Genomic DNA, 18,982 nt, shown 5'->3' with positions numbered 1-18,982 from the left:
TCCCCGTGCAAACAAGCAACCTCCCCGTGGTGGATTAGGTCCTGTCTAGACAGAGCAGGGGGGGAGGGATAGAGCTGTGTGCGGGGGATGGAGCTGTGCACGGAGCTGTCAACATCCTCTCTCTCACCCTGCTGTGTCTTCTGAGCTCCGTCCATCCTCCGGGAGGGGAGATAAGGGGACTCTGCAGTCAGCTGGAGGCCGCCGCCCCCTCCATACACTCTGAGCGCCGGTGTGAGGTGCAGACTTCCATCGGCTCCTGCGCCTCACACCGACATTAAAGAAAAATAAGGGGGACGTCTGTCTGACCCTGCTAGCCCGATACAGGGCTAAATCTATAAACAATTCACCTGCCCAGCACCCAAAACTACTTGTCCCGGGCGTCGGGCTATAGGATTTCCACATCCCTGTGCATAGGAATTTGTTCATAGTTTTTTATTTTAATTAAAAAAAAATTATTTTTTTTTTGCTCGTCAACCTCGGTAGGGGTGCCCCGGGGGAAAAAAAAATTTCCGAGGGGTGCCCCGACCCAAAAAAAGGTTGGGAAACACTGCCCTAAGGCTATGTTCACACTTTGGAATGTCTGCACGGAGAACCTCCATGCGGACATTCCTCAAACTGCGGCACTAGGACCGCACAGGAATGCACTTATAGACTGCTATGCATTCCATGTGGAGTCTGCAGAAATAATGAATGTGCTCGTTCTTTCTGTAGACACAGAAATCGGAATTTCCGCACCAAATAACATCTGGCAAGGAAACTGCCATATGCACAGAAGAATCCCGTTGACTTCAATGAGACTCTGCTGCAGTGGAATCTCTGTGCCCCATTCCAGTGCAGAATCCAGCACTGAAATTCAGAGGTAATGCCATCATGTGAAACCTAGTATCACGAAACGTTAATATGAATTCATGTAGTGTATTATATTTTAAATGGAATATATATATATATATTATTCAATAAACAAACTATTTAAGATCATTACTGTCATATATTTCAGCATACTTCCCTATTATAATTCCTATAATGCATACTTCCTTTTAGAAAACCTGATGTTGCTGTGGCATGTCACGTTTGTAAGCTTGGTTTTGCTTGGTATGCGTTTGCAGTAATAAAGCATGGTTTGCGTCCAAATTTGCACCTTTTATCAAAAGCGCAGTCTATAAATAAATATATATATATATATATATATATATATATATATATATATATATATATATATATATATAATGTGGGAAGCCTATCAGGCTGAATTTGTGGGAGGGGCTTTGGCTATTTAACAGCCATCGGCCCCTCCCTCTGGGCGTATGCTGGGTTGGCGAAATTGCGGGGGTTCTTTCGTTGCGTACGCTGGGTCAGGTGTGTGGTGGTGCAGGTAAGTGCCGGGTGTCCGGCAGGTTTCATTTACTGGGGCCCTGGTCTGTTGCAATTGCTCCCCTCGTTTGGCGGGCAGGCTCCGGCACCCAGCGCGTAATGTAGGCGGCGGTCCGACGGTGCAGCGTGTGCCCGGGCTGGCCGCAGTGAATACGGCCTCTGGATCCAGCGGCAGCTGGCGGCATGGCAGGCGCGGCGAGACGCGACCCATGTGGGTCTCCCTGTGCCGGCGTCTCACGTGTAACGCGGGCTCTGAACGGGCAGAGTCACAGCATGCCAGTGAGCCGGCGGCATAGCTCCACGGATGGTCGGCAGGTGGCGCTGGAAAAAAAAAATAAAAATGTGTGTGAGGAAATGTGTTAGGCTTATTGGTACCATGCAATAATGAGGGGCTGGCTTATGGTGCACCGGTGTCAGGCCACAGTTCCTGACACATGCACTGTCGCAGACAAGGGGCAGCTTGTAAGTTAATAATACTATAATCCATATTACTGTGGTTTCGGTTTGGGGGGGCGGGTGGTCATGCATATCGGGGTACCGGGTCGGAGGCTTGGGGTAGTCAAGTAATTAGTGGGGTTGGGGTAGTTTCAGGCATGGGGGGGGCTGGGGGGTGCCAGCACTTATCTGTCAGAGGTGGTAGGTGGCGCGTAACCCAAATGGTTAGAACACTGTTAGTTTCTCTTGCAGATTGGGTGGTCTGTATCCAGTTAGGTGGTCGTTACGTTCCTGGTCATTGCAAACTTGGCTACGGGCAGTACCAACCGTACGGCGGTTGTTCATGTTATTTATTCACGTTTCACGGTGGTCATCACTTTCGCTAGCAGACACTAGTTCACGTCATTTCAGTTCAAATGCTTAATACTCCTGTTACACTAGTTAATGTTATGCACTGCTACTGTTACACATAGGCCCTGAATCACTGTATATCTGACTCGACATGTCAGATAGGGTTCAAGGCATCATTGCTACTGTCACGCATACAGAGCATTTAGTTTACACGGGTAGTGGTCACTGCGATCTTGACTCTTCTTCAAGGGTGACCACTTGCCTGCGGTGGTTGCTGACACGTCTTCAGAGCCATTGCTAGTTAGTTAGAAACGGTGCACACTGTAATCTTGACTCGCAGTCAGGAGGTGTTCACGGTTTAGTTATTCATGACTATACGCGTCATGCACACGTTCTCGGTCAGACTCACGGTCAGGCCTCGTTTCAATCTATTCAGGTGGTACTATGGGTCGCACTGGCACTACGGTCAGCACTCTTGGGTTCGGCCACATTGCACGGGCAGTCACCTGCAGCTGTAAGCTAACATTAAGTATGTATTCGGTTGTCCACAGGTGTTAGTCGATTTGCTGTTCGTTTCAGGCGTCTTACTGTTGTGTTACAGTGGTGGTAAGGTCAGTCAGTACTCAGCAAGTGGGGTACACGTTTCTCATATCAGGTCACTCATGATTACCGTTTTTTTTCCCCGGCACCCGTTACGGCCCGGACAGGTCATGTCTCACGTGTCAGACATAGAGGACCCGATGTCCATCCCTGATACACCAGCTAGAAGCTCCGTTCGAGGGACGCCCTCCTCTGTAGCTTACAGGGCTTGGAGGAAGCTAAATATCCACGAGTTTGTGATTGCCTTCAGCAAATGCAGGGAGGTGATATGCTCAGCCAGACCGGAGCGCAGAGAGGAGCTCGACCTGTATTTGCTGAGGGTTACTGAATACGCATACAAATACGGTGGTACCCATTTCTACGATTATCTTAGAAGTTTCTCAGCCATGGCAGCGGCGGCCTTCAGCCAAGATGGGTACCTCACGGACTGGAGCATCGAAGATTCAATAGATGTTCTGCAGCCACTTCGCAATCTCAAATTCCCCGCATGTGCCGCCTGTCAATCAATCACGCATACTACGGCGTGATGTAGGGCTGGCTCAACAGGGCGCGCAGGGCGCAGCCAGACCTTCCACTTCCACGGACAGTTTCAGCAGGTCCGCACCTTCCGTGGATAAGTTGGGCCATCCAGTACACTATCTCGGAGGCTCACAAATTTGTAACAACTATAACATGTCTTTGTGCAACTTCAGCAATTGCAGGTTATTACACGTCTGCTTCTACTGCTTCAGGGCACATCCGGGCTCTGCATGTAGGCAGAAAGGGCCAGCATGACTAGGCGGGGTACGTACCCCAGTCCTGGCCGCTCTGCTCGCGGATCACCCGGACCCAGATTGGGTCCAGTGGTTGATCAATAGTTTTGACAGAGGCTTCCACGCCGGCATGGTCACACTGCCGCAGGCCACATTTGAATGTGACAATCTGCTGTCTGCCGTAAACGATCACGCTGTTGTCACTGAATTAATAAATGTTGAGCTAATGAAAGGTTATATGATTGGCCCCTTGTTAGTTTCTCCATTCAGGTCTTGGAGGGTCAGTCCGGTAGGGGTGGTAACAGGCAAGTTCAATGGGAAAAAGAGACTGATATTTGACTTGTCGGCTCCTCATGGGTCACTTGTCCCCGGTATCAACTCTCTCATTCCATCCGAAGAGTTTAGTATGCACTATTCTTCCATAGACCAGGCTATTCAGGTCATCTTGGCGCTCGGCCCAGGGACTTGGATGGCGAAGGCGGATATCACAGATGCCTTCAAGTTGCTGCCGTTGCACAGGGACCAGTGGCAATGGTTCGGGCTCAAATGGCAGGGTGCATATTATTTTGCTTCCAAGTTGACTTTCGGATGCAAGAGCAGCCCATGGCTGTTTGACCAACTGGCCCAGGCATTGCACTGGCTGCTGGTTAATGTCTCTGGATGCAGCCAGGTCATCCATTATTTGGATCACTTTCTTCTGCTCAGTCGGCCGAGGGAAGAGCCGGACCAGTTGGTCAGATTGCTGAAACTGTTCACTGATATTGGGGTGCCAGTGTCTCCCAAGAAAACGGTCAGTCCAACTAAGTGTCTCACCTTTCTGGGAGTAATCCTAGATTCAGTCGCAATGCATGTCAGCTTGCCCACTGACAAACTCAACCGTATCAGAGACACTATCCACAAGTACACGGTCTCCCAGGTCACGACCAAGGGCGAGTTGCAGAGCTTGCTGGCATTTGCTATGCGAGCAATTCCGCAGGGCAGAGCGTTCGTATCCAGAATATTGTCTTTGCTATATGGTGTCCCTCAACGACACAGTAGGGTTTGGTTAGATTGCCAAGCCCTGGCTGACCTGAACATGTGGGATAGGTACATGGCACAATGGAATGGGACGGCTATGTTTGTCCCACCAGCCTCCGAGTTGTCCCCGAAGATCTGCACTGATGCGTCATCTTCCACCGGTTGTTGTGCAGTGTGGGGCGGCAAGTGGATGGCGGGCCAATGGTCCAATCAGGTATTGGCTCTGGCAGGCTTCAGCAGCACTTGGCACTTTTTGAGGTTTTCCCCATTGTAGCAGCTGCAGTGACATGGGGCGACAAGTGGTCAGGGCAGACGGTGGAGTTTCAGTGTGACAATCAGGCGACAGTTGCCATAGTCAACAAGGGCAGTTCCAGGCATGCTTCTGTCATGTCTTTCATGCGCAGGTTAGTCTGGGTGTCCTTACAACACAACTTCAATTTTGTAGCCAGACACATACCGGGGGTAGACAACACGGCCGCAGATGCTCTGTCCAGGGCTAATTTCCATCTCTTTTCACAGGTGGCTCCGCAAGCAGACGCAGTAGGAACACAACCCCCTTGCCTGGTACAATTAATCTTGGACTGAATTACTACACACAGGTGGCCCGGGAGTTAATGTCGGACACCTTAGCCCCCAACACCAGAAAGGCCTATCATGCAGCACACGACACCTTTAGGTCCTATCTGTCTCAACATAGCATCCCCTTTTCTTACGACACCACTATCATTCTATCTTTCATCGGTTTCTGCCACTCTTCTCTGCACCTGTCTCATAGCACTATTAATCTTACCTTTCGGGCATTCAGCATTTCATTTCTTTATCCCACCCAGACAGGCTGTCATCCTATCATCTCAGGCGGTCAAGGCTGCGCTCAGAGGGGTGGTGGCTCGTAGCTCCACAGCGCCACCTCTCAGGAAACCGATCAGCGGCGAGCTGTTCCGAGCCAAGTCTGACGCATTAGCCAATAACCCGTTTGGCTTCGAGCGCAGTCTGATAATCAAATCTGCCATTTATCTAGCCTTCTATGGCTTCCTCCGGCCGGGTGAATTTTCATGTGTCAGGTGGGGAGCGACACATCCACAGAAGGCTCATTTAAGGTGGCAGGGTTCTTGGTTCGAAGTTTCACTGTCTGTCACAAAAACCTGCAGGTGGGGGGCGGTGGTTAAGTATTTTCCTTCAGGTAACAACTGGTGCCCGGTGGCGGTGTTGGCACAACTGGTTGAGTTCCTCCATGATAAGCCTCCGGAGTCGCCACTGTTGCCTTTCGGTGGGGGTGCTCTTACCACTTCTCTTTTCACATCGCATGTCCGCACGCTGCTTGGCACTTTAGGACACAACCCCAGAGAGTTCTCAGGTCACTCATTCCGCATAGGAGCAGCATCGGCGGCCTCCAGGCACAAGGTGCGTGTACATGTCATCCAGAAGTTGGGGAGGTGGCGTTCTGATGCATATACCACTTATGTCCCAGATCCCTCAAGGGAAATGGCAGAGGCATTTCAATTTTTGGCATTATAAATAAATGATACTCAATTTACACTAACTGGTGGTGTATTTTTGCCCTCTATAGGCGGACCCTCGACGCGGTTTTCAGGCACACCTCAACCGCTGTTCTATGTTATAAGTAGAGTTTTGTGTTAGGTCTTGGTAAATCTAGTTTCTTGCAGGTGGCCTTGGCAGGAGGTAACAGGTAAGCCCATGCACAGTTCAAAGTCCTGACCACAAATAAATAAATATAAATATATATATAATATATACACCCATTGCAATGGCAGAATCTAAGCACTGGCTATCACAGCCAAGTTTTCTAAAAATATTCTAAATGAAAAGGTGCAAAACTTTTGTACAAAAATATCACTGAGCAAAAATGGTGCACGAAATCACAGCCATAAAACAGCAGGTAAATCAATGATAAATCTCCCTCTTAGGGTAGGTCCACACTACATTCCTGTCCCTGTTAATCGTATCCATCAGCATCCCGCCGGAAACAGAATGTTAACAGGAGCAGCAGACCCCATTTTGTTTTATGGCCGAATGGAGTCACCTAGGGGGACATGTATCAATGTTGGTGTAGGTAGACGTCTTTTTTTTAGATCACTTTGGGTGGTCTAAATGTAGTGCAATTGCACCAAATTTACCATACTTGTGCAAGGCACATGATAAATTTCATGCAAAGTTCTAAATTTACACACAGTTCTATTTGTACACCTGATCTACACCTCACAGGAAAAGTGGACACAGGGATTTTGCTCTATTGCTTTGAGGCTCGGATTCCATTGATGTTTTTTGTCCAACAGCAAAAACGCCAGAAAAACTGTCCCAGCTTTTTCCTGCGTTATGTCAGTTTTTCTTGCATTTTTTTCTAGAGTTCTTACTGGTGTTTGGAAACAAAAAATGGACTAAACTTTTTGTTTGTTTTCTTCAAAATTTAGATACGTGAATGCGGAGGACTATGTCAGATTTGGTGGATTGCGACGATGAACAGCTGTGGGGGAGTGTTTTTTTATTTTTTATTTTTTCAATGTGTTGTGTTTTTTATAATAGAATTTTCAGGCTTAGTAGTGGAAGGCATCTTGTAGACAGAATCTATTACTAGGCCGGGGCTTAGCATTAGCCCCCAAAACAGCTAGCGCTAACCCCCAATTATTACCCCGGTACCCACCGCCACAGGGGTGCAGGAAGAGCCGGTACCAACAGGCCCAGAGCATCAAAAATGGCGCTCCTGGGCCTAGGTGGTAACAGGCTGGCATTATTTAGGCTGGGCAGGGCCAGTAACAATGGTCGTGGCCCACCCTGGTAACATCAGGCTTGTTGCTGCTTGGTTGGTATCTGGCTGATACTGAAAAAATGAGGGAACCACACGTTTTTATATTTATAATAAAAAAAAAACGCATAGGGTTCCCCTTATTTTCAGTATCAGCCAGATACCAACCAAGCAGCAACAGCCTGAGGTTACCAGGGTGGGCGAGGACCATTGTTACATTGTTGGCCCTCCCCAGCCTAAATAAAACCAGCCTGTTACCACCTAGGCCCAGGAACACCATTTTTGACGCTCCGGGCCTGTTGGTACCGGCTCTTCCCAACACCCCTGTAGCGGTGTGTACCGGGGTAATAATTGGAGGTTAGCGCTAGCTGATTTTGGGGCTAATGCTAAGCCCTGGCTTAGTAATGGATTCCGTCTATAAGACGGCTTCCACTACTAACCCTGAAAATTAAATTCTAAAAAAACACAGACACATTGAAAAAATTTTTTAGTTAAAAAACACTCCCCCACAGCCCTTGTTAACCATTTTATTGAAATAAAAAAAATGCTGGTCATCGTCGCAGTCCACCAAATCTGACGTAGTCCTCCGCATTCACGCATCTGAAATGAAAAGTAAAGCAAGAAATATGGGTTAGTACATTTTTTGTGCTCGCCCCTGAGAAGAGCGCATATAATGCAGCGTGTTCCTAAACAGGGAGCCTCCAATTGTTGCTAAACTAAAACTCTCACTGGGGGGCTGTAGTTAAGCAACACTTGGAGGCACACTGGTTGCAAAACAGTGTGAGTTTGTTACTTAACTTGGTGTTTCCCAACCTGTGCGCCTCCAGCTGTTGCAAAACTACAACTCCCAGCATGTACGGTTTGGCAGTGCATGCTGGGAGTTATAGTTTTGCAACAGCTGGAGGCACACCAGTAGGGAAACACTGAGTTAAGAAACAGACAATGTTTCCCAACCAGTGTGCCTCCAGTTGTTGCAAAACAAACTACAACTCCCAGCATGCCCAGGCAGCCGAAGGGCATGCTGAGAGTTGTAGTTTTGCAACAACTGGAGGAGAACAGTTTGGAGACTACTGTGTAGTGGTGTCCAAACTGTAGCAATCCAGATGTTGCAACATCTGAAGGGCCAGATGTTACAGAACTAAAACTCCCAGCATGCCTGGACTGTCTGGGCATGCTGGGAGTTGTAGTTTTGCAACATCTGGAAGAGCACAGATTAGAGACCACTGCACAGTGGTCTCCAAACTGCGGCCCTCCAGATGTTGCAAAACTACAACTCCCAGCATGCCCAGAAAGCCAAAGGCTGTCTGGGCATGCTGGGAGTTGTAGTTTTGAAACTACCAGAAGCAGCAGTGAAGAGCTTCACTGCTGCCTCTGATGCAGATGCTGCCGCCTCCTCCACTTACCTGCCACCGCAGCCGCCAACCCTTGTGCCATAAGTGCCGCAGTCCCCGCCGCAGCTCTCGGCGTCATCTTCCCCTGCTCTGCTCGGACTTCTAGCGGCGGGCAGAGCAGGGGAAATTAACTTTACCCCCCAGTCAGCTCATTCACCGTGATTGGTCTACAGGGACGAATCACAGTGATCGCTGACCAGGCCCATCGACAGATGGTCCTGGGGGGAGTTGCAGAAGTTGTCCCCTGCTGGAAACAGCGGGACTTCTGCCAGTTAACCCGTGCAATGCCGCGCATCACCAGGTTAACTGACTGCTGTTTATAAACGGCGGAATGCACAAAGGACCTGCACAATCCGCCATCAATGGCATTATGCAATGCGGATCGCAGCAGATCTCCAGAATGATCTGCTGCGATCCGCATTTAAATTAAAAAGACGGTGCTACATGCGTCTCCACTGCGCTGCCGCTGGCTTCTATATACACTGTCATAATTCATAATCCCCGCCTGGGAGCTCTGATTGGTGGATAGCTATTGACCAATCAGAGCTCCCCTCTCTCGGTGGCGGGGATTATGAATTATGACAGTGTATATAGAAGCCGGTGGCAGCGCGATGTAGCCGAATTTACAGTTAATAAATGCTGATCGCAGCAGGTCTCTGCAGAATGACCCGGTGCGATCCATGATGGGAGTAGTAGTTCTAAATGTCCCGCAGCCGGGGGATGTGCAAGTGCCATCCCTCAGCAGCACTGCGGTACTGCAACTACTCCCATCATGGGACAGACTCTGTCCCATGATGGGAGTAGTAGTCCAAGGGCAGAGGGGCAGATCGCAGCAGATCATTCTCCAGAGACCTGCTGCGATCCGCAGTTATTAACTATACAAGCTGGTGGTACATGCGGCTACACTGCACTGCCCACAGGCTCCTATATACAGTTCTTATAATTCATAATCCCCGCCGGGAGATGGGAGCTCTGATTGGTTAATAGCTTTTCACCAATCAGAGCTCCCCTCTCCCGGCGGCGGGGATTATGAATTATGACAGTGTATACAGGAGCCTGCGGCAGCGCAGTGTAGCGCTTGTACCGCCGGCTTATTAAGTTAATAAAAGCGGATCGCTGCAGGTCTCTAGAGAATGACCTACTGCGATCTGCACCTCAGCCCCAGGACTACAACTCCCATCATGGACAGTCTGTCCATGATGGGAGTAGTAGTTCTAAATGTCCCAACAGAGTCCCGCAGCTGGGGGATGTGCAAGAGCCGCAGTGCTGAGGGCTGGCTCCTGCATCGTCCAGCGTCTGACACTTTTCTACGTGTCCTTCCTACCACTCGTAGATTTTTAGTAGATTTTTGCACAAAAAAGAGCAATTGCTCAAAAAAAATCGACGTTTTTTTTGCGCAAATGATACATTCCAGTCCACTGGATTAAGTTGTCTACGATACACCAAGCAGGTGACAACTTTAGAAAATCATCCACCAAAAAAAACGCAGCTCAAATGAAAAAAAAAAGCACAATTGCGCAAAATCTGTAGACATGAAAAGTAGTCTAAAGGCAATGATACAGGTCCCCCCCCCTAGTGACCCCTTCTGGTATGAATGTTCTATCTCAATGTATGTTCTATTTTAAACTAGCGAATACAGAGTCACTAGGTGTGTTCGGCCATAGAAGTGAATGGGGTACGCTGCTACCGATAACAGTATACATCAGCATCCGTTATCAGCGGGATACCGATGGATACACTTAACGAGCACAGGAGCCTAGTGATAACCTACTCAAACAAGTACTAAAGCAGCGTGGACCTAGCCTAACATAGCCAATTATAGCAACCAATCAGATTGCTTCTTTTATTTTTCAGAGGGCTTGTTAAAATTGAAATAAGCAATCTGATTGGTTGCTAGTCGCAAAACCCTCAAACACTGCAAATCTACACCTGGCTTACAAAACTGCCTTTGGAAAGCACTTTCAAAAAGTCACACATGTTTACCGCAATTTATCAGCCCCCATGTGATAGATAGTATGATAAATCTGTTCAAAACACATTTTCTAAAGACAGCAATGAGAAATCTCCCCCAATGTGTTTTTCTCTAAGGCTAAGTTTCTAAGTTTTTATATTTTATTTATTTATTTTATTTTTTTGTAAAGCACCAAGAAAAACACAAATTCTGCCGCATGTCGTTTTTTTTGGCCAAAATGTTAGCTGTAAATCAATGAGAAATTGCAAAATTCTTATTCCACTTGGCGTTTTTCACTTTGGCGTTTTTTTAATCCTTTTGGCGTTTTTCAAATTTTTTTTTTTTTTTTTTTTTGCGGTTTACCAAAACCGCAGCATGTTGAGCCACTGGCGTTATTTTTATTTATTTATTTATTTTTTTAAATCGTGGCGTTTTTCTCCCATAGAAGTCTATAAGAGTGAAAAAATGCCAAGAAAAACGATATGTGGGTTTTAACTCTGGCGTTTTTGCCAGCGGTTTTTATTCTTTTTTGGACTTTAGCGATCCAAAAAAGTGATCCAAAAAAGAGACCTTTTTTTAAATAAAATTTCGTAGGGTACCCTTAAAAAATAAAAAATAAAAAAATAAAAGATACAGTAGTGAAAGAAAAAATTGTATCTTTCGAAATTTTTCTTTTTTATAATAACATTTTTATTAATTTTTAAAACATGGATAAATTTGTGGGTGAGCAGGGACCTGAAAAATGTAGCCTACAATAATAAAAATGTAGTGTGTGTGTGTGTGTGTGTGTGTGTGTGTTTCACTTTTATTCTTTATTTTTTACAGTTTTTAGGTAGTACTACTACTCCCAGCATGGAACACACTGTCCCATGATGGGAGTAGTAGTACCTGTACTAATTGACAGATCGCCCGTTGCGATCCTCCTGTATAATGTATAGATGCGGCCAGCCACTCTTCTATGGTCCCCTGCACTGCCGTATATATACACATATTCATATTTCCCGCAGAGAGCTGTGATTGGCTGCAACCATCCGGCCAATCACCACTCTGGACGGAAAATATGAGTGAGTGTTGTTCTATTCACATTACTGGCCGGAGTACAGATCAGAGATGCGAGCGCTGTATAGAGCCGCTCCACATCTCTGCTATATTATGGACTATCGCATCGGGCGATATGTCTATCAGTACAGGTACTACTTCTCCCATCATGGAACTGTCTGTTCCATGCTGGGAGTAGTAGTACTACCTAAAAAAATAAACACACTTTACTAAAAAATAATTAAAATTTTGTTTATAAGGCTGGGTTCACACCACGTTTTGTACTTACGGTTCCCGTATACGGCTGGGGGGAGGGGGGGGAATCGCGGCACTCGCACTCAGCCTTGTTCGGGAACCCTATTTAATGCATGTCTGTGAACCGCAGCCGCCGGCTACGTTTTCGGCCCGTATGCGGTTTCTTGACCGCAGGCAAAAACCGTATACGGCTGAAAACGCAGCCGACCGGCGGCTGCGGTTCACTCCAGTCGGCTCATAGACATGCATTAAATACAGTTCCCGAACACGGCTGAGTGCGGGCGCCGCGATTCCCCCCTCCCCCAAGCCGTATACGGGAACTGTAAGTACAAAACGTGGTGTGAACCCAGCCTAAGATATATAAATTTCGTTAGAAAAAATTATTATTTATCACTACTGCATTTTTTTTTTTTTTTTTTTGGTACCCAACAAATTTTGGGTACCAAAAAAAAACTGCCAAGGTGCAATTTCCACACAAATGAGAAAACGCCAGAAAAAACTGCAGAAAAAACAGCAGACGCAGGAAATTGCACTGGCGTTTTTCCAGGCGTTTTTTCATGCATTTTTTTTTTAACCTTTTAACCCCTTAAGGACGCAGGATGTAAATGTACGTCCTGGTGAGGTGGTACTTAACGCACCAGGACGTACATTTACGTCCTGTGCATAACCGCGGGCATCGGAGCGATGCCCGTGTCATGCGCGGCTGATCCCGGCTGCTGATCGCAGCCAGGGACCCGCCGGCAATGGCCGACGCCCGCGATCTCGCGGGCGTCCGCCATTAACCCCTCAGGTGCCGGGATCAATACAGATCCCGGCATCTGCGGCAGTTTGCGATTTTAAATGAACGATCGGATCGCCCGCAGCGCTGCTGCGGGGATCCGATCATTCAGAACGCCGGACGGAGGTCCCCTCTCCTTCCTCCGTCCGGCTCCCGGCGTCTCCTGCTCTGGTCTGTGATCGAGCAGACCAGAGCAGGAGATGACCGATAATACTGATCTGTTCTATGTCCTATACATAGAACAGATCAGTATTAGCAATCATGGTATTGCTATGAATAGTCCCCTATGGGGACTATTCAAGTGTAAAAAAAAAAATGTAAAAAAATGTAAAAGTAAAAGTTAAAAAAAAAGTTAAAAATCCCCTCCCCCAATAAAAAAGTAAAATGTCCGTTTTTCCTATTTTACCCCCAAAAAGCGTAAAAAACATTTTTTATAGACATATTTGGTATCGCCGCGTGCGTAAATGTCCGAACTATTAAAATAAAATGTTAATGATCCCGTACGGTGAACGACGTGAACGAAAAAAAAAAAGTCCAAAATTCCTACTTTTTTAATACATTTTATTATAAAAAATGTATTAAAAGTTTTTTATATGCAAATGTGGTATCAAAAAAAGTACAGATCATGGCGCAAAAAATGAGCCCCCATACCGCCGGGAAAAATAAAAAAGTTAGAGGTCATCAAAATAAAGGGATTATAAACGTACTAATTTGGTTAAAAAGTTTCTGATTTTTTTTAAGCGCAACAATAATATAAAAGTATATAATAATGGGTATCATTTTAATCGTATTGACCCTCAGAATAAAGAACAAACGTCATTTTTACCATAAATTGTACGGTGTGAAAACAAAACCTTCCAAAATTAGCAAAATTGCGTTTTTCGTTTTAATTTCCCCACAAAAATAGTGTTTTTTGGTTGCGCCATACATTTTATGATATAATGAGTGATGTCATTACAAAGGACAACTGGTCGCGCAAAAAACAAGCCCTCATACTAGTCTGTGGATGAAAATATAAGAGTTATGATTTTTAGAAGGCGAGGAGGAAAAAATGAAAACGTAAAAATTAAATTGTCTGAGTCCTTAAGGCCAAAATGGGCTGAGTCCTTAAGGGGTTAAGGACGCTGGGCGTATGCATACACCCTGCATCCTGAGTCCTTAAGGACGTGGGGCGTATGCATACGCCCGTGGGAATTCCGGTCCCCTCCGCTAGCCAGTTGGGGACCGGACCGGAATGCCTGCTGAAATCATGTCGGCGATTGTAGAAAATCGCATGTCAATTCAGACATGCGATTTTCTGTTATTCCGGGCTGATCGGGTCTCTGGTGACCCGATCACCTGGAAAATAGGGATGATCGGAGCTGCCAGTGACAGCCCTGATCATCCTGAGGGATAGGAGCGAGGTTGCAGTGCTGCGATCTCCTCCTATCCCTTGCCATTGGTCTGAACTGATTCTGACCAATGGCAGGGCAGGACAGTGGGTTGCCATGGCAACCCCCGTTCTGCCCACCCCTGGATGTCGAGGGGAATGTGGAGAGAAAATGGAGGCAGGTACCTGGAGGAGAAGATGCCTGGGGACCCCCGATCGTCGCTGGAGACTGCTGGATCCTAGCTCAGGTAGGGAAACCACATTGGGGGGAGGGGGGGGGAATGAAGGCCACTACCACTACGAAGGCCAAACTGCAACTCACAGCATGCCCAGACAGCCAAAGGCTGTCTGGGCATGCTGGGAGTTGTAGTTTTGCAACATCTGGAGGGTCACAGTTTGGAGACCACTGTTACAGTGGTGCCCAAATGGTAGCCCTCCAGATGTTGCCAAACTACAACTCTCAGCATGCCTAGACTGCCCAGGCATGCTGGGAGTTGTAGTTCTGTAACATCTGTCCCTTCAGATTTTGCAATTTTCATGAAATTTTTGAAAATTGCTGCTCTACTTTGAAGCGCTCTAATTTTTTCAAAAATATGTCCATTTTATGATGCCAACATGAAGTGGACATATTGTATTTGTTAATAAAAATAAAATTTATTTGGAATATCCATTTTCCTTACAAGTAGAGATTAGAAAAATGCTAAATTTTCAAAATTTTCATGAAATTTGAGGATTTTTCACCAAAAAAGGATGCAAGTAACGCCGATAATTTACCACCAAAATAAAGTAGAATGTCACGAAAAAAACCATCTCAGAATCAGTATATTCGTAAAAGCGTTTTAGAGTTATTCATTCGTAAAGAGATGGTGGTCAGAATTGCGAAAAAGTGCTCAGTCCTTAAGGTGAAAAAGGGCTGCATCCTTAAGGGGTTAAACCCAAAAAACACACTTGTTTTTTTTGTTTTTTTTTGTTGGCAGTTTTTGAGCCAAAGTCAGAAATGTATTCAAAAGGAATAGGACATATAAAGGAAGGACTTACACTTCTCCTCCCTTATAGATCCACTTCTGACTTTGGCTCAAAAACTGCAGTGGCAGATATCCAAAAACTGCCAGAAAAAAACCAAGTGAAAACTTAGCCTAAAAACTGCATGGCCAATAACACATAGCAAAAATGTCTCAATTTGCCATCTACCACATACAGAGTGGCCACACAGCACACTACCACTGCATGTGAAACCAGGTTAATGGATGAAACAAAAAGTCATATAAAAAAAAAATATATATATTTTACATCAATAACAGAAAAAAGATTTTGGAAAATGTTGACCCTCAGTGTAGACTTTTTTGAGCTTATGTTATGCGGATTCGTTTATAGGAATGATGATTTTCTTTTCCCCTCTTCTAACCATTCTGCAGAACAATGTTCAGGTTGTGAAGTGTCACTTTCAGGTGTGATCATCCTTTGGGGATATAGCACAGGTAGGAAGGAGGAGACTGAGCCAGGTAACAAGCTGTGCTGTGTTATTGGTGACGAAAGGCTCTGGGCTGAGCTACAACATAGCAGTTGTATGAAACTGATGAAACTGAGAGGTTATTGTGCAGGCACTGTGAATGAGAGAGGAATAGTCCAGGGAACAGAGGTGAATCAGTGATACTATTCCTGCCATTGAAACGTGCACAGATGTACACACTGCTATTCTTCTTAGTAGTCTTGCCTGGTATACAGGCTGCCTCTGGAGGTAAGGCTATTCCCCACTTTATCTATTCAACTTTTGCTTAAGGCTTTTAGTGCAGGAGTTTGTAAATGTGGTTCATGGTAACAAAATATCCACTGTGCAAGTAAAGTAATAAGAATTTGTATGTGTGTGTGTGTAGTATGTATGTATGTATGTATATATATATATATATTTTTTTTTTTATTTTTTTTTATTGCAATGCGTCTTTTACTACTTCAATGTATAGACTCCAATGCTAGACTTATTTCTTTTACATATACAGATACAACAGGGATGGACGTTGCTTTGTGATATAGTGAAATACAGAAAGCACTAACCATGGTTTGGGATATTTTTTTTCCCAAACACAGCCTTCTTTAAATATGTTCCTCTTCTTTTTTATTTATTTATATTTTTTTATAAATTGTTTACCCATTCTTGTTTTTTTTTAATTTATTTTTTTAAATTTTATTTATTTATATATATATATTTTTTTTAATACAATGGATGTTTGAAATGTTAGAGGCTAAAAACAGATAGGGAACATTGGTTACTATGCATGGTAAAAATTCTGTGAAGGACCACTGGGGAGATTTACCGTATATGATCTTTTTATTTAGACAGTATAAAACAAGACAAGACAGGCAGACACTGGACCAAAAGTATTATGGTTGTGCAGGCAGCATGATTTGGTGCAGTTTGTATACATGCTAGACACTTTTCTTACCTTACACCAATACAACCCTCTTTTTTTTTTTTTTCCTCAAAAGTGTCTAGAACATGCATTTATGTATTGCATTTTTTCTGGCATGTTTTGCTTGCTAAATATACCTTTGTTCTATGAAGTAGCCTGAGGCTACAGATAACACACACGTCGTCTTGATGCCAAAGCAATGAAGCACTAAATATTCAAAACTCAGCTCTGCTACATGTGCACTTGAAATCATTGAACATTGTGGTAGCATTCTGTTTTTAGTGCAGAGAAATTCCCTTTCTGTTTACTTTACTTGTAATGACGTTTGTAGTGATTTTTTTTCCCCCTATCTGATAGGATGACAGCAATAATACTAATAATAATCTAGTTTCCTTTTCTTTGCAGGACACAGCTGGGCATATACTGGTAAGTGCCAACCTGGTAATATGTGTTTGTAACATTACATCAAGGCACATATTTGATTTTTGTATCTATTTTAGGTTGAGAAAATTATGTGTGTTCTGTAATTTAGGACTAGGCGCGTTTAGTAGACTTTTTTTTTTTTTTTGTCCAATCTTTTTAACCCCTTAAGGACTCAGCCCATTTTGGCCTTAAGGACTATGAAATTTTTACGGTTTCGTTTTTTCCTCCTCGCCTTCTAAAAATCATAACTATTTTATATTTTCATCCACAGACTAGTATGAGGGCTTGTTTTTTGCATGACCAGTTGTCCTTTGTAATGACATCACTCATTATATCATAAAATGTATGGCGCAACCAAAAAAACACAATTTTTGTGGGGAAATTAAAAAGAAAAACGCAATTTTGCTAATTTTGGAAGGTTTCGTTTTCACGCCGTACAATTTATGGTAAAAATGACATGTGTTCTTTATTCTGAGGGTCAATACGATTAAAATGATACCCATTATTACATACTTTTATATTATTGTTGTGCTTAAAAAAATCACAAACTTTTTAACCAAATTAGTACGTTTATAATCCCTTTATTTTGATGACCTATAACTTTTTCATTTTTCCGTATAAGCGGCGATATGAGGGCTCATTTTTTGCGCCATGATCTGTACTTTTTTTTGATACCACATTTGCATATAAAAACTTTTAATACATTTTTTTATAATTTTTTTTTTTAATAAAATGTATTTAAAAAGTAGCAATTTTGGACTTTTTTTTTACGTTCACGCCGTTCACCGTACGGGATCATTAACATTTTATTTTAATAGTTCGGACATTTACGCACGCGGCGATACCAAATATGTCTATTAAATTTATTTTTTACGCTTTTTGGGGGTAAAATAGTAAAAAACTGACTTTTACTTTTTATTGGGGGAGGGGATTTTTCACTTTTTTTTTTTTTTTATTTAACATTTATTTTTTTTTTTTACACTTGAATAGTCCCCATAGGGACTATGATTGCTAATACTGATCTGTTCTATGTATAGGACATAGAACAGATCAGTGTTATCTGTTATCTTCTGCTCTGGTCTGCTCGATCTCAGACCAGAGCAGAAGACGCCGGGAGTCGGACAGAGGCAGGTGAGGGGACCTCCGTGCGGCGCTCTGAATGATCGGATCCCTGCAGCAGCACTGCGGGCGATCAGATCATTCATTGAAATCACGTACTGCCGCAATCTGTATTGATCCCGGCATCTGAGGGGTTAATGGCGGATGGGGGGCCATTGCCGGCAGGTCCCTGGCTGCGATCAGCAGCCGGGATCAGCCGCGCATGACACGGGCATCGCTCCGATGCCCGCGGTTATGTACAGGACGTAAATGTACGTCCTGGTGCGTTAAGTACCACCGCACCAGGACGTACATTTACGTCCTTCGTCCTTAAGGGGTTAATGCTAAATTCACACATTGTTTGTTTAAATAAAATATGCTGCAGTAAGATGTATATTGAAAAGCCTACCTATACTGGTCTAGATTTACTAAAAATGTCTTATTCTTTTACAGTGCAATCTTTAAATGCGCTAGATTTAAATTAACAAGGTGTCTCAGGCTGATTGGCTTAAGTTTACACCTACTTTTAGTTTGCATACTTTACACCAGAATCATTAGACAAAATGCTGATGCTTTTTCTGCCTCCTATAGGCTATAATCCCTTTTGAATTTGTCAAAATAAATGCGGTGCTAAGTCATGTATACCCATTTCTGGTGCAAATTACGCAAAAATTCTGGTGCATTTGCAATGTGAGATTTATCAAAACCTGTGTAGAGGAAAAGTTGCTGAGTTGCCCATAATTAACCAATCAGATCGCTGCTTTCATTTTCAGAAATGAAAGAGGCAATCTGGTTGCTATGGGCAATGCAGCAACTTTTCCTCTGGACAGGTTTTGATAAATCTCTCCCCCACAGTGTTTTGGTTGTGGTGTTTTTAAGGTTGCCCTTTTTACTGGTGTTTTTTTCCTGTAGACTTCTACATAACATTGAAAAGAGCCTGTACAAAATAAAATCTCCTCCATATACCACCATTTTTACACAGTG

The 18,982-nt window shown here is 44.4% G+C and overlaps 1 protein-coding gene across 5 annotated transcripts in view; it reads left to right on the top strand.

Moving 5' to 3' along the window:
• CA12 (carbonic anhydrase 12) overlaps positions 1-18,982 on the top strand; it is a 153,320-nt gene that overhangs the window by 93,906 nt on the left and 40,432 nt on the right. For 3 of the 5 annotated variants that reach the window (XM_056572856.1, XM_056572854.1, XM_056572857.1), the window contains exon 3: positions 16,883-16,903. The exons of 1 other annotated variant lie outside the window; for it this stretch is intronic. In XM_056572856.1, the coding sequence (XP_056428831.1) occupies positions 16,883-16,903 (21 nt within the window). Of the gene's footprint in view, positions 1-15,716; positions 15,808-16,882; positions 16,904-18,982 lie in introns of those variants that run through there. One more of the 5 variants, XM_056572858.1, reaches the window with a different exon arrangement.

The sequence above is a fragment of the Hyla sarda genome, chromosome 4 (genome assembly GCF_029499605.1).
Source record: "Hyla sarda isolate aHylSar1 chromosome 4, aHylSar1.hap1, whole genome shotgun sequence".
NCBI classification, from domain to species: domain Eukaryota; kingdom Metazoa; phylum Chordata; class Amphibia; order Anura; family Hylidae; genus Hyla; species Hyla sarda.
Note: the sequence above shows the minus strand (reverse complement) of the source record. Positions and strands in the feature narration are given on the sequence as shown.